The sequence below is a fragment of the Parasteatoda tepidariorum genome, chromosome 1 (genome assembly GCF_043381705.1).
Source record: "Parasteatoda tepidariorum isolate YZ-2023 chromosome 1, CAS_Ptep_4.0, whole genome shotgun sequence".
In the NCBI taxonomy this organism is placed as follows: Eukaryota; Metazoa; Arthropoda; class Arachnida; order Araneae; family Theridiidae; genus Parasteatoda; species Parasteatoda tepidariorum.
In genome coordinates this window covers 18,023,796-18,050,269 of record NC_092204.1, presented here as the reverse complement: position 1 = coordinate 18,050,269, position 26,474 = coordinate 18,023,796, and the positions used below count along the sequence as shown (strand labels likewise).

Genomic DNA, 26,474 nt, shown 5'->3' with positions numbered 1-26,474 from the left:
TTATTTGAACAAATTAGACGACTCCGAATCTCATTGTCTATGTTATTGTCGGCAGTAACAATTGAACCAAGGTAAGTAAAATTCTGAACAGTCTGAAACCTGTGGGAACCAATCTCCAGATAGGATTCACTAGAATTTAATTTAGCAAGTACAGGCATGTATTTGGTCTTATCGGTATTGATGATTAGTCCCATATCCCTAGCAGCAAGCTCCAAAGAAAGGAAAGCTTCTTTTAATGCAGGAACAGTTCGTGCAATGATGTCTAAATCATCCGCATACGCCAATATTTGAATAGATTTTGAAAATATGTTGCCTCTGATATTGATTTCAGCATCTCTTATAACTTTCTTTAGAGCAACATTAAAAAGAAGACAGGATAAACATTAATGATAATAAAAAACATTTCTTTGAAAAAGTAAAGTAATATCTTTACTGTAAAGTACTACTACTTTACCAAGGTGCGTAGCCCAATTATTCAACAAAAAATAAGCACCTTTTAAGCAATCGAATAATATTTTTAAGCACTTTAAAAAAATATCATAATTAGGCAAGGTTGGAAAGTTTTTGACAATTGACGGTTTTATCTGGTTTCAACAGTCATGTCACAAAAAAAAAGTCTTCTGGCATCGTTTTTGACAATTGTCAAAATTTTTGAATCATTTAAATCGAACGGCGTTTTCATAAGCTACGGTCTGACGATGCGCCGAAATAGATTGGGGTTGAATTAATTTTGAAAAAGTTGAATAGAACAATGTCAACAGTGTCTTTCTGCATAATTCGTTGTGAAAATCAGCATGGTAAAGGAAAAATCTTAATTTAGAAAAGGAAAAATTAAGCGCTTTTCAAAACACTTTTTAAAAACGCTACGCGTACAGTAAAGAAATTTAAATAACACAATTCTCTGCAAACCGTATTGACTTTACAATCTCTAAAGCAAACAAAAATCGATAAATTTAAATTTTAATGCTTAATATTGAAGTTTAATGAAACATGAAATTATCTATGTAACACAAATTCTCTATTTGTCAAAAAGATTAATGATAATAAATAATATTTCTTCGAAAAAGTAAAGTAATCTCTTAACTGTAAAGTACTACTATTTTACAGTAAAGAGATTTAAACAACACAATTCTCTCCAAACCGTATCGACTTACAATCTCTAAAGCAAACCAAAAATTGATAAATTTGAGCTTTAATGCATGGTAAAAAATTTAAGTTTTAATGCATTGAGTTTTATTTCATGGTAAGTTAATTTTATTATTATTTTGAAAATAGTAATGACCTGTTCCAGATAAACATAGCAATGCTTAATAAAGAAGTTTAATGATACATGAAATGATCTATACTAAGAGATTAATGATAATAAATAGTATTAACTTGAAAAAGTAATCTCTTTACTGAAAAGTAATGCTACTTTACGGTTAGATTTAAGTAACACAATTCTCTATAAACCACATTGACTTTACAATGTCTAAAGTAAGCAACAATTCATAAATTTGAGTTTTAATGCTTATAGAAAGTTAAATTTTATTATTATTATTTGAAAATAATAAGGACCTGTTCCTGATAAACATAGCAATTCTTAATATAGAAGTTTAATGATACATGAGATGATCCATACAACACAAATTCTATATTCTATGCTTCAAAATTTGTATTATAAATATTTTCTACTGTAAATCTCATTTTAGCGTTCTTTCATTACATTTTTAAATACATTGAACATAAGTCAGGAAGCAATTACATTCACACGCATTAGACATTCAGTTGAACTCTATATTTGTAGAGATTAATAGTTGGAAAAAAAATCAGCTAAATAGAATACTTGAACAAAAACCAATTAATTTAATGTATTTAAATTTTGATTAAAGACAAGAATTTGGATCTTTAATAGAAAGAGTTGCACAATTCATATTCACACAAGGAAAAAAGAAATCAATACGATTTCTTAAGGAGAAAATTTCTATCGCCATGAATGAACTTTTCATTCTGATTTCAATATTTAATGTACAAAATGTAGTTAACAAATTAATTATAAATATATGTATTTATTAAAATATGTACAGAATATGCACAGAGCTCTCAAAAGATTCCCAAAATATTTAAATATCAGCAAACTATTCATAAAAGCAAGAGGAAATTTTTTTAATTAAGCAGCCACATCATTTTAAATAACTTTCATTTCCTAATCACCAAATTTTTATAAATGTAATAAGATGTCAAATTATTATGGTAACCAGGAACATTTGATGATAAATTTGATAAAATGATAAATGAGAACATATTTATGTTCTAAAGTTTACAACCACTGTGGAAATTTTAAGACACTCCCAATCCCTGCATAAATTTCTAAAAATTAGTAATAAAAACAGCAAGATCTACAGATTTAACATAAGCTTAACACATTCGCTGCCACTAAAAAAGATATTTCCATCCTCAGAGGCTGGATTACAAAACAGTTTTAATGGATTAAATGCTCCTTATATTTTACTAGAAAAACCAGAAAAACGAAGAAATATATTATTTTCCTATTTAGAGAGCCTTTTTTCCCGACGCTCTGGAGTGTCAGTGGCACACAGACTCAACCTGCCTTCGTGAGTGCCACTCAACTCCAGCGCGTCTGATCAATATTCTCAGAAATTACTGGCATATTGCATAAAATAGCAGCTTAAAAGGAATAAATCGGAATACCATTCAAGTATATGCAGTACCATTTATGAGACAATACTGAAAATATTTACAAATAATAAGCACAATATACAGATATTGGCAATCACGCACATAAAAAAATTCAAACCAAACTTTTGAAAACCAACCACAAAAAATGAAAAAATAATGCTTCACTAACGTGCTGAAACAATCTCTCTGTTCAACTCCCAAAGCCACACTAAACACAGAGCATATAACTTATCATAGTCGATCGACGCGCTAGCACGTTTTAGGCATACCAAGAGGTGCCGCTCTGAGGCGCTATTGCGTCGGTGGCAGCGAATGTGTTAAGTGGCGTTTCTTCTTCGTTGAAATTTGGCTAAGAAACAGTTAAACTAAGAACCTATTTTTAAAAAAATATTTAAAACTCTACAATATTCAATTTGTTAACAAATACAAAAACAAACCACATAATTATGATTTTATAAGATAAGTATTCCATACCGATTGTCATACGAGAAGGAAAACCGTGTGGATTAAATATAATATCAGGAATCATCCCTCCTTCCGTGAAAGGCATATTCTCTGGTGGTAGTAACAAGCTGCAGATTCCTTTTTGACCATGTCTGCTGGCAAATTTATCACCAATAATTGGGTTTCGCTGAAAGCACATAACTATTGTAAAAACAGAATCAAAAAATATCTTGCCATAATATGTATTATGGCAAGATATTTTTTGATTGCAACATGTATATATATACACATAAATTATTGCAGAAAAAAATTTTAAGAAATTCATAAAAATATACAATGGCATTCTGTAGACAAAGCTTCTATATAACACTATTAGTTTATTAATTTTTTTAAAACAGGAGCAAAAGTATAATACATTGAAGGAAAAAAGTAAGCAATAAAGTAAAGAAAGTAAATAATAGGTCAAGATGTATAAGAGTTTGTAATTTTAAAATAAAAATTTTGTTAGTTTTGAATCTGGAAATATAAAATAAGATTTTAATTTATAATTTGGTGGCATNAATATTGCTTTTTTTGCAGAAATTTTTTTTTCAAAGCTTCTATATAACACTATTAGTTCATTAATCCTTTTAAAACAGAATCAAAAGTATAACACATTGAAGGAAAAAAGTAAGCAATAAAATAAAGAAAGCAAATAATAGGTCAAGATGTATAAGAGTTTGTAATTTTAAAATAAAAATTTTGTTAGTTTTGAATCTGGAAATATAAAATAAGATTTTAATTTATAATTTGGTGGCATACCCCAAATAATAATTCACCAATATATTTGGCTGAAAAAAGATGAGTCAGTAAAAAAAAAAAAAAAAATTGTACAAAAAATATTGAAATTAACATAAAAAATAATACTTCATTAGAGTGTTACACAGCTTATGATAGTTTATTAAACTTCCTCACAAAAGTAAGGAATTTTTTTTTTTTTTAAATAAATGTAAGATAGTGTACATTAAAATAATCATATCTTCAAAATATAATTTTCATTAAATAAACAAACGGTTGGTTCATTTAAAGAAAATGAAATGATTTTTTCAAAAGAAAAAAAAGTAAAGCAACAGAATGCAATATTTAGTAAAAAATAAGGCAAAATATTTAGACCTATATAAAAATTAAAAAGTTCTACAGATTACATAATAAGAATTGCCAAAATTAAGCAGTAACATTAAAAACTCACAGGTATTCTATATTTGATAGCTATTTGTTGGTTAGTATCAGTTCCAGTGTCATTGCCTAAAATTTTCACATCATGAACATAAGCTTCTTCCGTTGATTTATATTTAACGAATGAAAATTCGCCAGTTGTATTGTCTTTATAGCTAAAAATATACTTAAAAAATTATTTTGGCAACACAACAGAGAATAAATATTTATATTACTAAAGTATAAGAGAAATAGACATGAAAATAACCACATAGCGAGTTTTTTTCTTCTTTTTCTTAAAGTGGCGACTTAAATAAACAATTGGCAATTTTTTTAAAAAAATCGGTCAATGATTAAAGTACATCAATACAGACAGAGACTCTGGATAACAGAATTTTTATTAATAACTTTCCAATGTCTCAAAAAATTTCTCCATCCGAAAATTTTGATTCTTCAAAATCTATCAATTTGTGGTGGAAAGATTAAGGGGGAAGAAGAGTTTTTGTTTAACAATTCACTTATTTGAAAATTGTAATGTATACATTTAATGCATTTTGACTCCTCAAATATTTTTTTTGTTCTTTAAAATCAGGATGTTCAACTAAAATTTTTTCAATTTTCATATTACTCTTATGGCAGAATTAACATTTTGTGGACGCAGATTATTTCTAATACCAATTTTTTTTAAAAACATAAAATTTAATTCAAGCATAGAGTGGCTATTAAATGAAAAGGACATATCGATATTAGTCACAGACTCATTAGGTTTAACGAAAAAGAGGCTATTAAAGAAAAAGGATCTATTGATATTAGTCACAGACTCGATTAGGTTTGACCAGTGGCTACTAAGTCACTAGAGTCTATCGGTCACTGGCTATCAACTGAAAATTTACATTTTCAGGTCTTAAGTGCAAAAAGTGAAATTTAGGCACTTATTTAATGAAGTTTAAATTAATTTAGACGTTTATTTTAAAATTTTCAGAAACCTTTTTGGCAATAATTTCTAATGCTAAAAAATAATAAGAACAAAATAAGTAAAAAAAAAAATTAGATAATTACACGACTATTTATTACTATTTAAACACGTAAATTTCACAGAAAGGTTTTAAAAACAAATTCAAAAACAAAATTGAAATATGTTAAAAAATTAAAATAAACTAAATAGTTCAGAGGAAAATTATTAGTATGAAATAAGCAACAATTTTTACCAGCACACAGGATCTCCATAAGTTAATCTTGTACCAACATGAGGCAGTCCATCTTCATCAACAAATTTGAGAAACTTAGGGTCATTTTTACGACAGAAAACCAATGTGCCTTGCTGACCACGGTCACCAGAAATGGTCCTCAAATTAATAATTTCTGTTTTATAAATGCTGCCATGTTTGAAACCACGCTCTACGGAATGCTTGTTTAATACAATAGCGTCTTCCATATCAAAGCCCTAAAAATTATAGATTAAGAAAGTTAACTGACTTTTATGTACATACCAAACTTTTAACTGTAATTATATATTAACAATATACTGTATACAAGATTTTATATTTATCAATAAATAATAAGGGCAATTTTGTTACCCACAAGAGATAACAGCATTCAACAATATCAGTTCTCAAGGCTAGAAGTTTCATATCAATTAAAGAGAAATAGGGCAGAAAATTCAAGTTTAGCTTTTATTTAAACATATTGAAATATATATATTTTTAAATGTTATTCCTCCACTGGAATATACAAGCACAAAAAAAAGTTTTTGTTATTGTTTTGTATGTATTAAAATAGGTAGTAAATGTAGCATGGTCAAACTGAAAATACTGTGGTCATCTTTACACTGGCCCTTATGCCAACTGAGAGTTTTCCTCTCAGGGGTAGGTTCAGGTTTTATTTTTTTTTAAGAAAAATTTATAATATTTTAGTGAGAATTTCTTAATTAATGAAAAACATTCAGTTTTAGTAATCACTGAACTTCATGTTTCAAAATAAGTACATGAAGTAATTTGATAAAATACTTAAATAACTTATATTTTTTGACAATGCCAAGTTAAAATATGATACTTACATCTTATTTCTTGCTTAATGATATAGACAAATAAAGATTTGGAGATCATTAGTTGTCTGCAGGATAACACATACATAAATAAGAATTTTTTTAAATAGAAGTAAACTGAATTGCGTAGAAAAAAAAACCTATGAACGTTTTCTACTCCTCATTTGTTAAATTATTTAATGAGCTTTTCATTGACAATTAGCAACCAAAAACTATCCAAATACAAGCATTTACATTTTGACAAATAGAACTGAATTTTGTACTTGAATTCAAAATGTCTATAACTCCAAGTAGTTGAATTATAAAAGGCAGTTCATAATATGAATCAAGATGCAATGATATGCCCAAATATGAAACACTACATTTGATTTTTAAAAATCACACAATTAAATTTGCAATAAAGGATTTTTAAAACATGAGTACAAATCGNATAGGGAATATTTTAGATAACTTACTCAGTTTTAGGGAATTTTATAAACTATACAAATACCAGGAGAAACTGGCAAAATCAGTCTATTGGAAAATGCAGTAAATGTTGGCAGCTATGTATATGAAATAAAATTCTAAGCATAATGAGCTGTTAATGGGATAAAAATTATTTGAAGAACTGAATAAAGAGAACAATTAAATTTTTTAAACAAATTATTTCCACATACAAATATTATTCCATCCTCTAAAAATAGTAAATTATTATAAGAAGGATGCTCTTTCACCTTTTTATAAGATAAAGGACCTATACGAAATATAGGAGGAGTTCTACCTCTGAGATAAGTATGTTGTAATATAAGAGCTGGAAAGATCTTAAAATTATTTTTTAAAGTAAATAGCTCAATTTATTATGAGAATAGGCTTAAGTTTTTCAAACTATTTTATTTAATTTTCAGCTTGAACAACAGTAGTTTTTTCTGACACATAAATACCATCTAAAAATTTTCTTATGTCTTTTTTCTTCACTAGTGTGGATTGATGGATCAATGCCGCTGGAAAGAAAGAAGCAATCATTAGAAAAACAGAAATGTCACAATTCTAAAAAATAAAAGTACTTATCATTTGAAAACTGATAAGAACCAAAAGGAATTTCTTTAAAGATACTATTTTTTAAAGAAAAATATTTTCGGTAAATTTATCAAAATTTAAAAAAAAGTTTATGCATACTGCACTGAAGAACGGTCTCATTATCATACAGTCAGGGTTCATACAGAGATCAGAAGAAGAAATCCAAGGAGTCCAAAATTTTAAGAACTTATCAAAAATTTAAGAACTCTGTGTAAAAGATAGTTTTTTTTAAAAAAAAATTAAAAAGCAGTTATTATAAGGAACTTGCAAAAATGCATATTTTAATTTTAATTTCTATCCCCTTTGAAATAAATTTTGACTTTGTCAAACTTCGTCAAGAAAAATAAATTAAGTTATCACTTAGACACATAATACATTTTCAAATATTTTAATAAATCTTGTTAAAGTACAGACGTTAAGGATTGACATAAAAACCTACCAATCTTATATTTTTAAATTTGAATACATAAGAAAAATCTAAGGCATTTTATACCAAAAAAAAAAAATCACAGCAAATTATTAATTAAGTTTGCTTGTTACATGTAAAATTATTTGCTGTTATTTTTCTTCTTCTAACTCTGCAATTCAATTTTTATTCTTTTAAAAGTTTTCTTAAACTGCTAGATTTTGACAGCTAAGTCATATCCAGTGGTGCAAGTGGCTAAACATGGCAAGTGTCTTCCATTCTCATTACAGGATGCAACACTTTAAGATGGAACAGTAACCTATTTTCAAGAGGCAATGCTTTTAATAACTTTTTGGCAAATGCCATAGATCTGGCCCCTATATACATAGAATTTTTTTTCTGAAGAAGATAAGGATGTCATCACATTTGTGGTATCTAGTTCAACATCTATTAAATTTGAATTTTGCCAAATATCTGCGTTTTCTACATTCAATGATTTTAAGTCCTTTCCTGACAAACTAAGAAAAGCAGAACTCTTTAAAAAACGCCCTAACAACGCCTTAACTAGAGACACCATTTCATCATACAGAAAGTGAATCAATCGTGTCTCAGTTTGGAAACGACCTAAAAGTTAATTTAATATAGCCAAAATATTTCTTTTTTTAAAAAAAGAAGAGCTTTTGGCAAAAGCAATTTAAATAAATTCGATATTGCGTGGCTCATACTGTTTTCTAAATTAATAATTCTTTATTTAATTCTGTAAAAGGTAATTCTATACTCTAATTAATTTAACTATTATTTAAGGTTATCAAGTGTATTTTTTTATAAAAATTTTAATAAATGTTATTGGTAATAGCATATTCAACAAAACATTAACAAGATTAATATTGATCATACTGAATTTATAAAAATATGTAAAGAATTAAGCAAATTAAGAAAACTTTAATAAATTTTTATTACAAATGTAAATTAGTGAATGGCCCCTAATAAATTTTTATTAAAATTGGTTACCTAGTACAGTATTTCATTAATGAAATGATTAAAAAAAATTAAATAATTTATAAATGCAAATTCAATGAGTATTGAAGCTGAAAAAATTTGTCAGAAGTAAATTATTATATTGTCCCTATACTCATAATCTTTCACAAATCTGTGATAATTAAAATTTTTTATATCAATTGTTTTAAATCAAAGATCTTTTTCAAATCATTAAGAGATGAATTAAAGTATTTCTGAATGACAAATCGAAAAAACATAAGATTTTTTACTGCATTTAAAATATTGAAAGCCCCTCTCTTCATGCTTGCCTCTAAATATTATTAAGTTTTTTCCTTGAACAAATTAAGAGCACCGAAAATTTTGAAAGTAATAATACAATAATAAAACGCAATAAGTAAAAAACAGAAAATTATTTAAAAAAAAATCAATTAAATAAAATCAATGTTTAAATACAATAAGCAATTAGTGGATGGTCCCTCAGATAAAAAAATTACGTTTTAGAAACTCAATTAATTCTTACCTTTATTAAATTAGATGAATAAAGGGGAGATGGAAATTTTGAGGTTATGAAGCTTTGTGATTCCTGACTGCTCTGAGGATCAACATGAAAATATGTACTTAGTGAATGGTCCCTCAAATTAATTCAAAGGTCATGGTACTAATCTATAAATAGAATAGCGCAAGAAGACCATTAGCTTGCCATTGACGAAGTTGATAGCACTTCAACAACTATAAAATTAACAAGAGAAATAAAAATTTCTCAAAATTTGGCAATGTTTAGTTGGTCCCCGAAAATTCGAGAGAAGTTTCGGTTCCATTTCAGAGAGTGGAAAATGAAGCCTGAAATTGAGAATATCTTGCAAAATAAAGCAGAGTTGCACATGAAAGTGCAAGAATCATTCCCACTGAATCCAGAGCAACCCACATGGCAGTAGCTTGGTTGCCGCAAAATTGTGACATCACGATACCCAGGGAAAAATATCCTTTTTGGAACAATTTAAGCCAACTACTTCAATTTGGAGCATATAGGAGCAGGTTTCCACAATTGGAGCAGCACTTGCATCACTGCATATCATTTAGTTTCCCAGCTTGGACAGCAAATTCATCAGCGAACTTAGGTAAGTTCATCTATGCAAAGCAATAATCTAAGGAGTTTCTAAGGACTAATTTGGAAATCTAAGTAGTTCCAAGTACTCCTAGGAGACTTTTTTATTTCCAAGGAGTTTCTAAGGAGTGTAAGGAGTCTGTACGCACCCTGGACACAGGTACTTGGAGATCACAAGTGTGATGATACAAGTGACAATACAAAATTAAATTGTGACAAGTAAGCTACAATTGAGCTGTCTTTCAATGCTTTGTTTTTAACAAATTTAGTTTTTCGCACATTAAATATAAATTACTTGTTGGAAACACTATTATCTTTATTGTGGTGAAAGGAAACTATTGCTCTTAGAATGAAGTAAACAATAAAAAAGTTTTTCCCCCCAGGGGTTGAATATTTAGTAGAGATATTTAGCAATCTCTTTTGGGGTCTTTTTTTTTAATACTACACAATAGCTTTATGATATTCAACACTTTAAATTAGTAACGAGTAATACTTTCATCTTATGAACTTTCTGTATATCAACTTTTATCACAACATGATAAAAATAATGCATATAATAATGAATGAGACATGCCACAGCAGTTTTGGAAAATAATAGTAATAATAATCTGAATAGGTCACATAAATTTAAAACTTCAGAAACATGATTTCTAAATTAAAATATAATAAAGGTTATAATTTATAAGTATTATTATATTAAAAGAAACATAAATTAAACTAAAAAGCATTTTTATAACTATATCCAGTAGCTTTCCTTTAAGTCAGACAACTCTTCTGCTAGTTGTTTCAAAACATCATTCCTTTTTGAATCCTCATTTGAAATAATTCTTCATGGAAGAATTAGAAAACGGAATATTCTGTTCATAAAATTTTAATTTAATCAATATTTTTTAACAATTAAATTTTTTTAGTACTGATTTAACTTTACAAAAGAGATAAATTCTAAATTCTGGATTGATTAATGTTAATATACAAGATTTGATTTCATCTTCTAAAAATAGTAAATAATAACATAAATAACACAGCACCTAATCTTTCTAATTAAATTTTATAATTGCAAAGTTTATTTAATCAAGTTTTTTTTGTTACAATATCACTCAAAGACCATCGAAATTCTGAAACAACAAATTATCATTGTATCAAATTTTTCAATGGATTATTAATTAGATCTTATGAAGGAAATAAAGTGAAAAAAGAGAAAGAAATCAGCAGATTCATGAAATAGTGGCATGTCTAGTGAATTCAAATGGTATCAGTTCAAAACATTGCAGTTCACTTACTGTATAAGATATAACAGCAACAATAGCATTGGTACCCAATGGATAATCATCCAAATGGTAGTAGTCGTGCATTTTAGGTCTTACAACAGGTGACTGAGGAGTTTGAATGTGATACAACTTATTATCAGATCTATATTTAAGAGCATGACAAGGAGTTCCCATTGTTTGTTTACCCATCTGCAAGACAAAAGGAATTAAGCATTACAGACAAAATATTCAATCCAGCAAAGGTGTGCGTAAAGAGAAAAAAAACAGTACAGGAAAAAAGTTTACCTGACATTCATACATGTTTCTGGGACTCTGATTGAAATCAGAGTAAGGAATCTGATTGGCCAACATACTCAGTACACCAAGCGAAGAAATTTCCTGATGAAATGTTACCTAAATATATTTTAAAAGAATAGAAATTTGATATTTACTCCACAAAACTGTTACTACAGAAATTCAATATATATATATAAAATTTTTTTTTATAATGTTCCCAAGCTTAACAGTTTGCAAGCTTGGCAGTTTAGTAAATGGGCAAAATTGGGAGAATGTTTTTCCCATATACTCCGATTCCCTATCTGATTACATGGAAAAACCAGTTTTATTAAACAGAGAAAACTGCAGGTTAAAATACGACTTTTTACGTTTTGAAGGGTCAGTGGGTAAGAGGCTAAGAATGACATATAGAAGACTATGACCTCATATGGTTACCTTATAAACTTTTTAAAACTGACAAAACATAAAATACCAGTCATTCCAGTGTAACTCATGCCTTGTCAACATAGCAAAAACATTATAATAGGAATATAATGTACAATAATAGCAGTATAATGAAGTAATTGCGTTAGGCAACCAACTTGGTCACCTTTTAAAATGATCTTGTACAACATATAAACTTTAATTGTAACCAAGAAATGTCCGTGATATTGTCAAAGTTCTTTTTGTATTGGATTTTAGCAATAAAATCTAGAACTGTCTAACAGCCATTAAATCTCATGAATCACTGTAAGTATGAGTTCGGGACAGTTCAACATAATAGGCAGCAGAAGTATTAAAATTATTTCCATCTCTCTCCTGAGATACGATAGAAAGCTCATTCCAATGTTCCATTACATGCTCACGTACATCTCAAGTATTAACTTGAGTTCTCTTGCTTGAAAAAAGCAAGCTCCATTATCAATAATCAATATGAAAGTATACAGCGTTACAGCTAGCTTTACATTTAAAATTTATACAGCCATTTCAGAAATTATCGAAAATAAATCTAAATAATTAATTTGTAACTAATCTTTTACTTCTATAAAATTATTCTAAATGAATACTTAGCATATAATTAACTATTTAACACTGCTTAAAATATTACTTAAGACAACCAAACAAAATGAATAATAACTATAGTGTTAGCATTAAAGAAATACCCAAGCTTATTGTACCGCTTAAGATACATAGAGATAGATAATCGATTAAGAATTATACTCACTCCAGACACTACTTTTTCTTCATCTAATGCAATGTGCAGGTACACTTGCTCCATGGTACCTATAAGCTCTATAGTGTCAGATGAGATATTTTTTACAGGTCTCATCATTCTTGCTGGAGTTGTGAAGATAAATATACCAGGGTATTGTGAAGCATGCTCTGTTCTATGAATAAGACATATTTCCATGGTGCTTGGAACCTGTTTTTTTAATAGAAAGGAAACTTTTCTAATCAGTAGGGTAAAAAATCTATTATTGAATTCACACTCTTTTACAGGGTGTGTAGCCAAATTTTTCAACAAGAAATAAGCACCTATTGAGTGCTTTAAGCACTCAAAAAATATTTTTAAGCACTTTGAAAAATATAATTAGACAGGGTTTGCAAGTTTTTGACAATTGATGGTTTTATCCGGCTTCATTTAAAGTGACGAAGACGATGGTGCGTCAAACGATGAAATTAACAAGTAAAATGAAATTTTCTATCACTAATAGAAAAAAAAATTTAAAATTTTTAGTTGGTCCCCGTAATCAGCGAAAATTGGAGTGATTTTTCGATTCTATTACAGAGGGCGGAAAATGAAGTCTGAAATTGAGAATCTCTTGCAAAATGCAGCAGGGTAGCACATGAGAGTCAAAAATCCTTACCACCTAATGCAGCTCGGTATACATCAAACATGTAAAACAAATGGCGTTTTCATACACTACAGACCAGCGGTACGCCGAAATAGATTGGGGTGGAATTAATTGTGAGAATGTAGAATAGGAAAATGTCTTTTTGCATAATTTGTGGCAAAAATCAACATGGTATAAAAAGTATCACATTTCGGAAAAGGGAAAATTAAGCACTTTATAAAAACACCCACGGAAAAAAGCACCTTTAAGGGCTTTTAAAAAACGAAAATAAGCACCTTTAAAAAACGCTACGCACCCTGTTTTATCAAAGCAAATATTAAGGGATTTTTTTTTTTGAAAAAAAAAGGAAAAAAATTAAGGATATTAATAATGATACAATAATTATCCACTATCAAATATACACCCATTGGAACAGTGTCAATTCTTCTTCCATTTATTTAAATAATTTATTATTAAATCACGCTTATTTAAATCATGTTGACCATCTGCATAAGTGGCTGTTTTTTCAAGTATGTTATGGGTACTAATATTAGATAAAGTGAACTCAAGTGGAAAATTGCAAAAAAATAATAAATGAATGAATAAAAATTACAGTCTGAAATAATTTTAGATGAATAATTTAGCAACGCAAGAACATTTGAACAATAAGTGCAATAATATTTTAAAATTTATGCTTAAATGCTCTCATGTTGTTAAACTCATAAAATTATTAAGATCCAAAGAAAAAAAAATTATTCTTACAAGTGCTCTTACTGAAATATTTTCTAAATACAAATAGATAACCAACTTAGTTATTACTTCTAGTATTTATCAAATTTATTCATTCCTATTCAGTTATTAAACACCAAAACAAGGGGAGTACAGTTTCTTCCACAGATTTATTTCAATTAATTTCTTTTTTAAAAAGCAAGTTATAAAAAGTGACACTACAAAAGCTTATTAAACACATGATTTACTCAAATAATTTTAATTAGCATATATTTTGAATTTTGATAAACGTATATTAGAAAGAATCACAATTCAAAAGTAAATTTTTTTTTCTTGAGACAGTTAATCTTCAATACATATTTAGATCAATCTTCTAAAGCAATTATGTTAAAACCAAGGTAGGAAAAAAAAAGGGTTTTTTCTTTATTTATTTAAACCTGTTTTTTTTTAAGAAAAAAAAACCAAATGTCAAATAATTAAAACTCTTAATTGAAACTAATTCAACCATTTCATTAACCTATTAATAAATGTTTTTCAATAAATTCAAAGATATTCTTCTTAAATAAAAAATACAAAAAAAGAATAACTGCATTACATACAACTTATAATAGGTAAGTACAATTTATAATATTACTTTACAACTCCACTTAACAAGCAAATAAACACTCAAAAACTAAATTTTATTTTAATACATGTGAAACAGTGATTTTTCCATTGGTTGTCTACAATATGTAAAAATTGTAATTCAGCATTATTCAATTAATGCTGTTTTTTGAAACTCTGTTGCTATGGAAAGAAACACATAGTTTAAGAGCCTTACACTTGAAGCAATGTGACTATATACATAATCTTGCTGCTAGAAATTATCTGGGATTTAGCACAGAAAAATAACTTAAATATTATAAAAGTTATTGAACTTTTTTAAAAATTGCCAATTTTGAGGCATTTTTCAGCCTAGATGAAAATTATCAACATCACTGCCTTATTCTCAGTTTTTGCAAATTTGCAAGAGCCTAATGCAGCAATAGAGTAAGTTTTTAAATATTAAAAAATTAGACCACAGGTGCTTTTCATTTACAAAAAAATTTGGCTTTTCTCCATTTTCAAAATAAGCGCAAAAAGCGTTGGCTTCACATAGGCTAAACTTGAACCAAACAGTCATGAGTAACAGTCAAAAATTAACAGCAGTCATAAAAATAGCACACTATTTGCAAAAAAGCATAATTTCATATTTTGATGGAGCCCTCGATAAAGAGCCTTAATATCATTGTATGGTATACAATTTATAGCACTGTTAATTAAATTTTATATAAACATCTCATTTTTCAATCGTTTGAATGAATATAATTTTATAGAGAAATATTTAAGGCAATAATTCATACAGATTTTATATAAGCAAAAATTAAAAAAATAGTAATTGAAAAATGACGGTTTCACAATACTACTAAATTAGGGCCTTCTGGCTTTTACTTCTACTAAAAGGAATCATATTACATTAGGAAAACATAATGTTGTAGGGCAAAGGGTTTAACCAAGTTTCTTTATTTGGTTAAAACCAATAAATTGTTAAGTTCTTTTCGCTCTAAAATAAGTACAATATTACAATCTTACATTTTGAAGAGATTTTGATTTGAGGTGCCTCAATTTGTAGACAAAACTAGCTGCTTTTTTCTCCAACATCCACCCAACAACTTTCCCGTCCAACAAGACTGTCAACACATCTTGGAAAGATGAAAAAGGATCATCAATCGGTATCATCCCGAATTTGCAGAAAATATTAACCAAGTGATTGGTAGGAGGCTGCACATTCACAACCTAAATAAATTTAAATATTAATAAAAAGATTAAAAAAATGTCTAGCAATAAAAAAATTTATTCTTAAAGGAGTCTAAAACAATTTTGTAAATTGACAATTTTAGACAATTAAGCAGTTCAAACTCAAAAGTCACAAATTTTATTCTATTTAAAAGTCACATTTTAATAACAAAAATTTGTTCAAAACAAAATTTATTAATTTAATTATTTATTTTTAACTGTTTTTTATTTCTATTTTGTACTAAATAAATAAAGAGGTTTCTGATTACCTTAAAAAATTCAAATAAAAATTAATGTACTGAAACAGATTGACAGGCTTAAATATTGCAAAAAATTTATTAATTAAGAACATTAAAATAGCGTACATTATTTATAAAATAATCACAATTATTTTTAAAAGCAGTTGTTTCAACTATCAGAATGTAAGTTCTGGCATTCAAATTGGTTGCTTTCCACAATAAAATAAACTTGTTTTGCTGTTAATCAATATTGTTATCAGGGAAACAATGAAGAAGAGAAAAATATCATACAAAATTGCACAATTAAGGATTAAATTTTCAGAAGAAAAAAAATTCTTTTTGACTAAAAATAATTACCCACCTGACATTGAGCAGCCATATGATTCAATAAGCCACAAGGTGTTCCATCAGGTGTGTGAACAGGACACAAAAATCCTACAACATAAAACAAGTATTAGAACTACAAGCATTATTGCAACTTACATAAATTAAGTACACAAACGTTTTTGTCAAAGAAATGTGCATGTTTTTGCTTTATGCTGTTAAAATCGTGCAAAGACAAAATGGTTGTTAATAAAGTTATCAGAAGTCCAATTTATGGGCATTTGAAGAGGAAGTTTTAAATTAATTATGTATGCTTTCATTTACTTTAGTTAAATAAGATATATCATTAAATATTTTTAATTCAAGATTAATCTAACAAACAAGGGATGTACACACCTGCAAAATTCCTGTTGAAACAAAATCAAGCTTCAGTTAAAAAGCATGGTCGAAAATATAGGATGAGACCCTTCAAAGTTTTAGCTCATTTAAAATGAAGATTAAAAAATAACAAGTAGAAAGAGTATTGATGGCTGAATGATTAAAGTATATGACTCAAAGCGGAGAGAACACTGGTTCTATCCAAGCTATGTAGCCGAATTCACAGAAAAATCTTTCATGCAACTAATTGCTAGAAGAAGAAAATAAAAGACCAAGTTGCACAAAAGTAACATTTATCAAATTTATAGAGAAAATTTTTGTATTATTTAATTTTCTTATCAACGTATAAAAAACATAAATGCCATGAAATCTCTCAAGAGACCACTCTCCATTCCACAGTAAAATGGTCGTGGATTGAGGTTAGTTGTTCTTAGAGGTTACCTCCATTGACTTCAAAATTATTATCGAAGGTACATGATCTTTTGCAACTATTCTAATTTTAGTCAGTGAAATTTTTTTGGTGCGAAAATATCACTAAATTACTGGCCTTAGCACAGGCCCTGTAGAAGGGTGGCTAAGTGAAATGAAGAGCAGAAGCGAAGGGCCATACTAAAGAGTGTAAACTGTATAAGGATAAGAAAAATCTGCCCTCAAATAGAAACAAAATCACGTTTTGATAAGAAAATTAATAAGTTCATAAGAATTATGCCATTTTTAACATTGCAATGCAAAAAAATAATCATTCAACAGAAAATTGCAAGTTAACATAGAAAAATTAATAATATAACTTACTCATTACAATAACGAGAAATTTTAACATCCTAATATTTGACTATGATGTTAAAAAAAAAATCTACTAAATTTCTTACCATATAATTCAACTCATTAACTTTTAAAACCAATGATAATGATTTTCTTTTTGATTCCTTTTTAGAGCCAACACCTAAATATGTCATTAGACTTGCTTAAAAATTTTTAGATGCACTTTAAGTGGCACAAAAAGCATACAAATTACAATTACTCTAGTTCTACAAACTAACTTAGAACAGGCGAAAATGATCAACTAAAAAAAGAAATTGATTCTCTATTGAATAAATAGAAGAGTGATACAGAGTGAAACATTTGGAGGAATTCAAAGCAAGGAAACTAGTTTCCTTTATGAAACGAAAGTAAAAAGTACATACTTTTAATTGTACTTCGTTACTTTTTAAATTTTGTACTTTTACTTGTTTTTTTTTCTTCGTTACTTTCAGTTGAAAAAGTTCATATTTTTGTAACGAGAATGTTGAAAGAAACTGTTACTTTTTTACAAGTTACATTTGAGACTAACCACAGAACTATATAATGATTTAAATACTCTTCTGGGATAGAAAATGGAATTTTACTCCAAGGAGAGGGGAGAAGTAAAATTAAAATTTTTAATGAAAATAATAATCAAATATTAAATGAAACCTTAATTCTTACCCCAAGCTTCAGGAAGGAGTTTTCGGACAGTCGTTGTTCTCATTTCAGCAAAAAAGGCACCTCTGTGAACAGAGCGAAAATGTGATAAATATCGCCAAAAATTTAATTTGTCAGCTAGAATAACTAAACCCGATGACTGCATCAGATTGCTTTCATATCGTGCCACAAAATTTCCTGTAGCAAGGAAATTTTCTATACTTTTGGACACATCCATTGTCTTGAAAATACAGTTTTTCATAACATCTACGAAATAAAAAGAAATATGTTGAGTTGGATATTATGATATAAATCATTTTCCAAATGGCAGACACATTTTTAAAATAAAAACATAAAAGGCAAAATACTAAAACTTTAAAAGTAAAGCTGATTTAGATCAGAAAAAAAAAGAAAAAGTAAATAAAGAAAAATATCCTTTAAGTTGAAGAACTTATTTTAATATTTATTTAAAAAACTATTTCACATATAAGATCTTTTTGCACACATTTAAGAGTCAAATTCCATTTTTTAAGCTGAAAGTAGGGTATGAAAATAAAAGTTCCTCACATGTACCAATTGCTACACGCCACATATCAGAACTTTTCTTCAAGTACAATCCAAAGACCAAAAAGGCAGTTATTGTCAATGGCAAGGAAAAAAAACTTGAAAAACAAGTGAGCAGTTGCAAACCAAATCATACAAAACAAATCCAAAGTAAATGTAAAAGTAAACAAGCTTCAAAGTTTGTTTTCTTCATTGGAATTTTTCATATTTGTACACAAATGTTATAATTAACAATTTACAAAATTGGAAATTCTGCCCAAATTCTGAAGAATCTCATGATTCTGATGTGCAATTCAAAAATCATGCTTCTATCGCGCAACTGAAAAATCAAAGCAAGTGACAAAAACCTCAATATTGAGATTTTAAAATATTTCACATCTTTGTATAGTTAACTACATATTGCAAAACAAAAAAAACAAAAAAATTCAAAATGAACTTTGCTTTATCAGTTTTTTGAAGGAAAGTAGTTTTTTAGTAGAAGTCACTTTTCTCGGTATCAATCGTGAAGCACTTACGTTGTTTGTTTTCTTCTTCAATTTCACGGCAGTATTGTTTTTGTATCCTCAGCAAAATATTCTCCCGACATAATTAATAAAAATGTAAAACAACAAATGCAACTTATAAATAAATGTTTGCTTTAGAAAAATTTAAAATAGTACACTACTTTGATCAAAGGTTGTGACTTTCCCAGATTTTATTTTCTTATCAATGGCGAGTCTTAAAGTTCCCAGCCAAGAGTATAGTTTTTCCTGTAATAATACATAATATTAGCTGAAAAAATAATTAACAAAGAAATAAACAATTCAGAACAGGATAAACAATACAAATATTTAGAGTTCAGCAAATCAGAAAACAATAATTAAATAATTTTTAGTAGTTTTAATAGTTATGAAACTACATATTGTTTGTTATCAGACTTCAGTCCATTTAATTTACCAAATATTTTGTTCATTATCTGTTTAGAAGGTTGCCACTGAGGTAAGACTACAAAAATAGTCACTTCAGTAACTTCAAATATGAGAAATAGACTCCAAAAGAGTTTCTACAAGCATAAAATAATCTAAATAACATTATTATTTTGAGCTATTATTATTATTATCCTTTTTTAAAAATATTTATTAATTACCAAAAAATGATTTTAATGGAAAAGATTTAAGCATTTTTATTTTTTATAATTTATAGTACTCTGGAAATTCTGCAAATATTAGAATTGAAGATACAACAGCAATTGAATTTTAAAAAGTTATATACTTAAAATTTGATTTCTCAGGAACTTTTCAACTGATTTTGTTCAAATTTTGTATTTTGCAATGTAAAATTACACTTTTTGAATTGTGAACATTATATGTACTTACAGTACAAAATTTTTCAACTTTTATTAATTAAAATAATAAAAATTTATTTAAAAAAAAAAACTTTTTCTGCATAAAATTCTCCTTAAAAAAAAAAAAAACAAATTTTATAATTTTTGCAATAAATTGTCAATCTGCTTAAAAAATTCTCAAGATATGGCAAAGTATAATACAAAAAGTAAAATTAACATTAAGAGGTTTAGACGTTGGATCACCCTCCTGACCAAACTATTGGGAACATATTTCCCAGATTGCGGCTATCCTTCCCCAATTTTCAGGCTAGAAATCCAAAGACGTCAGAAAAAAAGTATGTTTATCAGGGATGAGATTAGCCAAAAGGCAAAAAAGCTGAATTTCCACGATAGTAAATTTTACGCAAGCGCAACCCTTTAATAATAAATTCCAGACAGTTTAAGGTAATAAATAATGCGTTGACATACAATTGTGTACTAATCTATTATTATATAAATGATTATATTGATACTTAACATTTAGTGAAAATAAAAATTACCAATTGAAAAAATACAGCTGGAAATTATATTTTTCCTCAGTTCACCCAAGAGACAATTATTACTTGAAAAACTACCTGGTTTAGCAAATTAAAACTACTGAGAACAAACATTAATATTTCATTTCTTTTAATAAATACTGTTATGTGATTTATAGCAAATATATCAGTAATATTATTTTTTAAATTATATTGGAGAAAAAAAAACTTGAACCGAATCATTATGTTCATATTATAGTCTAATCTAACTAGAGCCCTTTGAAACATAACGATAACAGTGAAATAGAAATATATAGTAACTCCTTAACATACAAAAATTGCTATTTTAGTTTGAAAAATTACATGACAATCAGCAACTGTTTAGATAATTGTTTTTTATTTGANTATCTGCTGCGTGTAAAAGGGGAGAAAATAGCTAAAATAAGTAAAAATGAGAAAGGATTGGTAGCTATGTAGTTTGAATTTTCTGTTTCTCTTTGAAAATCGGTGAATTTTCTGAAAAAGCGGAATACCGATAAAAAAAAGTGAAATTTTTAGAAAATCTGAATTTTTGATAAAAAAAAAAAAGCTGAAATTTAAGAGATAAAAGTGAAAAAAGCGGAAAAATCTCATCCCTGAGTTTATTCAGAGAAAATATGTTTTTGTGTCTGATTTCGTATATTAAATATTATCTGCACAAATTAATTATTATATTTCAGGTCACCACCTTGAGCCTTTAAGATTGAGTTCTAGAACGCAAAGATCCAATTATTAAATCAAAAGTTATTAAGAGCAATACTTTTTTTTAAGCAGACAATTATTAAATCAGTCATTTATAATCTCTTTATAAGAAGGTAAAAAAAGGAAAGCATGATGATGGTCGTTGTCATGCAAGCAGTATATTTAATTTAAGAAGCCAAAAAATAAAAAAGTAGTTCTGCCCTAATTTTTCTATAAATTAGTCATTTTACTCACTGTTTTAATTCAATTTTTCCAATGAATCGCATTCTACCAATGTTCATTATAGACCCAAGGTGGCTCAGGGGATAAAGCGTTCGCCTTCCAATGAGGCGACCTGGCTGGCATCGATAACAGTGCTGACGTAAAATATCCTCAGAGGTGGACGGACAATGGGTCAGTCCCCCTGCTGCCAGGCAACCTGTGGGAGGTTTTCCTCTCCATGTAATGCAATTGTGGATTAGTTCCATTAAAAAAGTCTCCCACAAAAGCATAATTTCTTCCAATACTTGATCCAGGAGTTCCCTTATATTCTGGATTGGGTACAAAATTACAAGGCTATGGAGTTGAATATTAGTAAACCCAAAATTGGGCCGGCGGTTCAACGCCGATTATAAAATAAATAAAAATTTTTAAATGTTCAGCATAGAAGTAGAGTTACTTGAAACCACAAAATTGAAAACCTCTACCTAACTTCTATGCACTGTATGTAAAAAACAAATGGATCACCCTGAATAACTTTTGATTTAATGATAAAATCTTCATATTCTAGGATTCAATCTTAATGATTCAAGGGGGTGACCTCCAATATGTTAATTAGTGCAGACAACATTTTAAGTTATAAAATCAGACACAAAATACTTTCTTTAAATAAACATACTTTTTTTCAACGGATTTCGATTTCTAACCCCCAAAATATAAGAGGTAGCAGCAATCTGGGAAATATAGTCCCCATAATTCGGACAGGAAAGCCATTCAAAGTTTGGACCTCATATTGTTAATTTTATTTTTTTGTATATTTCGCCACATCAAAAAATTTTCAAGCGAATTGAAACATTTCTGCAGACTATTATAAAATTCATTTACCCAATGATAATTCCAAGCAAAATATAACTCTTAGTAAATATTTTTTTTTGTTTTTGTTTTCTTCAATAATGCTCGAAAAAACTTTGAATTGTAAGGCCTAAAATTTTTTACTCAAATGTAATTTTGGCAAAATAAAAAATTTGAACAAAATCGGTCGAATAGTTCCTGTGAAATTTTTTTCAACCATTATTAAATAAAATAATGAAAAGTAATAAATGTTTACCAAAAGTTATATTTTACATGGAATTATCTTTGGATAAACAAATTTTATAGATATGTGAATTTTTTTTTAAATTGCGGGATGATGAAATATGGAAAAAAAATAAATAAATGAAATTAATATTAATGGGTCCAAACCTTGGACCGGTCTCCTAATCGAACTATGGGAATCGTATGCCAGAGATTGTGGTTATCCCTTATATTTCGGGGGTCAAAAATCCGGCGAAAAATAAAAGGAATGAAAAATAAACAAAACAAATTTAATGTAAGATCTAAAAATTTTTAATGCAGATCAAAAATTTCTAAAAAAAAAAAAAAAAATTCAAAAAGTTGTTAGGAAAAAAAACTAACTACTCGATCTTACATTCAGTAAGAACGAATTTAATAGTTGATTCATAAGGTTAACGTTTACGAATTTAGAATAATGTTTAGCATTCTTACGCTCAGTAAGAATTAATTTATGAATACCAAAGAGAATTGCCTTAAGAACAAGAAGAAAAAGATGTCCAGGCAGCAGGACCTCCTGATTCATAGGGTTATCTGGAGATTCCAATGCACATTCATTTTTTACAAGAGCAAATAATTTTTGTACCATGAATCTAGAACAAAGAAAAAAGTTACAAAACATTATTTCACAAAGTAATACAATAAAATTCATAGTTCAATATGGATGAAGACATAGTTTATAAGATTATTTAACATTGGAACTAGCTTTTTACATAAGGCATTTTTTCAAAGAATTAGTCAGTAAGCCCTGTGGCAGAATTTTTTAGGGCTTTCTGCGACATACCTCTCTAAAAATAATATCTTTCTGCAAGATATTTTTAAAAACAGCAAATATACATGTCACTAAATTAAAGAAACAAAAGCATCAACTTCAAAAAAAAAAAGAAAAAAAAAGAAAGAAACTTTTCGGATCAAATAAATTTTTTTAATTAAATATGTAATATTTTTTATGCAAATATTATGGGCTATATTCTCACATTTTGTTGGGGGAAAACACACTAATTATTTCCTTTTTCGCATTTTGCAAATCATCATCTCATTTAAAAAAAACTAAAAAATCGTGAAATCCGTAGCAGTAAATCGGACTCTTAAAAAAAAAGGATTACAAAATGCGTGTTTTCATTTCGAGATTCAGTTGTTGTAATAAATAATGTCATATTAAAAATATCGAATTTTAAAACTATGCGAAAATCAATAGTAATAATAACTGCATTAAAAAAGTTTGAGCGAAATTTTCTGCAGAAAAGAAAACCAAAATTTTTTTACTTTTTCATTGTTCTCAAATGAGAATAGAAAAAGCATTTTCTCCAACTGGGATGTGCGAGAAAGGCATCTTTTGAAAGCAATTCTGAAGAAAAGATAAAATCTTTCGAAAATTTCAACAAAAGAAAAAAAAAAACTTTTTACTTCCCAAAAGAAAAATCGTTCTGCAAGACCTCAGTAACGTTCTGCGACAATGTCGCCATGATTCTGCCACGGGGTCAGTAAGGATATCATTTAAGTATTCTGGACTTACAAGACCCAAAATTTGGTTTATAGTTACCGCAGTCTATTTATTAGTAACATAAATAACATCAAAAGTCATACCTTGATAGCATTTTTACATTTTTAAAAATTACATAAGTAAAATTATACTTGCCAACGCTGTAATCTGCATGACCTTACATTTCTAAACTAGCGTTTTACACGCTATTAAAGAACATTTTTACACAGAATTAAGGATAATCTGCTGCTGAATTTATAAAACCTTTAAAAATACATTTGTCAATTATATATACACTTTTCTAAACAATTATCCTTTTGAAAACAATTTAAATTTTTTTTTATATAAATCCTGACAAACTTTTTTTATTATCAATAACATAATTTTTTTAACGCACTACTTATACACAATTTCAAAATTTAATTTTCCGGGTTAATAAAAAAAGAAAACGTTAAATTAATATTTAGGTTTAATTAACAACAAGTAAAGTTTTAAATGTTCATATGTATCAGACTTAGTTACTTTTAAGAATTCCTTATAAAAGGTCTGCTCATAACATCTAGTTTGAGTGGTTTTAGCAACTAGAATGTTCTCCATGGATTTGTCAGACTAAGACTTTCTTTTTGAACAATGCTGAATAGTCTTTCATATTCAGCATTGCTCTGTGGTATGCTCAAAATAGTAACCATGATTTCTACTATCCTATAGTATTTTTTAAAGCAGCCACCATAGAATGTTATTTCAAAAATAACACACCATTTTTTGTCCATTCTTATTTTTCGTTTTACCTCAGCAGGTAAATCTGCTATATCATTTAATTCTTCTAAAAGTCTATATTTCCCCATATCTTCAGCATTTTTACTTGCACACATTGATGAAATTTTTTTTAAAAATAATTTAAATTATTCAATTCCTAAAAATGGAAAGAAAAAAAAACTTACACTAGCAGATCAAACTTTTCTTTGTCATTCTGAAGGTGGACCAATATACAATTTCTGAAAAGTAAAAACTTTCTTTAAAAACACCTGGATAGGCATATAAAAAATAGAACTATATCTACTCACATGATATAGCAATTATTTTTAATATTTACTATGATGAAACAATAAAGTTATATACCAAGAATTACAAAAAAAAACATGATAAAAAACTAAACAGACAGTTTATGTATAATGATATTTCTTAAAATTCTAATGAAGCTAAATTTAGATAAAGTATTAAATAAAAGCAAGAGAAAAAAAAATTATGAATGAGTTATTATCTTGAACGATTTCTATACAAATTAATGATCTACAAGGGCTATTTTTTTAAGTAAGGACCGTTTGAAAATAAAAACCAAACAAAAGAAAATTTTTATGAAGCAAATTTATTTTTTGATTCTACATACGTTTCTTTTTTCAAAATAGTTGTTAAGTTTGCTTAAAAACTTATCATACCTTACAACTAGATTTAGAATACCTTCCTCATAGCAGCACCAACATGAAGTTCGATTTTTCCACACTGTATATCATTCTTAAATATATTTTGTGCGTTCATCTGGATTTCTGACACTTTCCTTATCATCAAAAACAAAAATTTTATTGTTAATGATTTTCCTACATATTTTTTAAATATTTGGAAATTATAAATTTAATGTGGCTGATTGTCTGGTTTTAATTGGCTGATTATCTGTGTCTGATTTTAACTGTATATTTATCTCTATTGTGTGACATAACGCTGTTATCCTACTGATAAAGGTGTACAAATGTGACAATGAAATGCACACAGGTTTAAATAATTTTTTTTTTACCATTTGTGATTTTTAAACATTCCTTTTTTAAAAAATTGTATTTCCCTTACAAAGAATAACTCTAAAATTTTAAAGTCAATGAAGATTGCAAATTAAAGATAGAAATTTCATTAAAAAATTTAGGAATAAAAAATGCATCTAACCTGAGTAAAAACCTGGCAACATCAGCATTTTCATACCAAGATGGTAACCCAAACTTGACACTAAACATTTTTCCAACATAATTTAGGGCTTGGTTATGGAAGACAATTCCTTCAGAATTAATCTGGCGCAGCATCTTAGTAATACAACTGAAAATAAAAACACAAATTAATTTTCCATATGAACAACAATCAAACTTATTTAATACAGACTTTTTTTCACTCAAAACTGCTCTCTATTCAATGATTTCTTGCTTGAGTATAACCCTGCCTTTTTTTTTTTTAACACTATCAACATTTAAAAGGAAAAAAAAATTAGTGGTTAGTTAATATCAGTTAAATTTCCAAAAATATCAGTAAAAATTCTGCAATTTTGAGAAATTTTGTTTTGTAAATACTT

At 27.7% G+C, this 26,474-nt stretch overlaps 1 protein-coding gene across 1 annotated transcript in view; it reads right to left on the bottom strand.

The window, feature by feature from the left end:
• Positions 1-26,474, bottom strand: part of LOC107438286 (RNA polymerase I subunit Rpl135) — a 45,482-nt gene that overhangs the window by 6,045 nt on the left and 12,963 nt on the right. The window contains exons 10-22 of the mRNA XM_043044071.2: positions 26,078-26,224; positions 25,087-25,140; positions 23,138-23,255; positions 19,439-19,523; positions 18,235-18,477; positions 16,430-16,503; positions 15,626-15,829; positions 12,676-12,873; positions 11,481-11,588; positions 11,208-11,384; positions 5,526-5,761; positions 4,352-4,493; positions 3,154-3,310 (exon numbers count right to left, since the gene is read on the bottom strand). Coding sequence (XP_042900005.1) covers positions 3,154-3,310; positions 4,352-4,493; positions 5,526-5,761; positions 11,208-11,384; positions 11,481-11,588; positions 12,676-12,873; positions 15,626-15,829; positions 16,430-16,503; positions 18,235-18,477; positions 19,439-19,523; positions 23,138-23,255; positions 25,087-25,140; positions 26,078-26,224 — 1,943 coding nt within the window. The remainder of the gene's footprint in view (positions 1-3,153; positions 3,311-4,351; positions 4,494-5,525; positions 5,762-11,207; positions 11,385-11,480; positions 11,589-12,675; positions 12,874-15,625; positions 15,830-16,429; positions 16,504-18,234; positions 18,478-19,438; positions 19,524-23,137; positions 23,256-25,086; positions 25,141-26,077; positions 26,225-26,474) is intronic.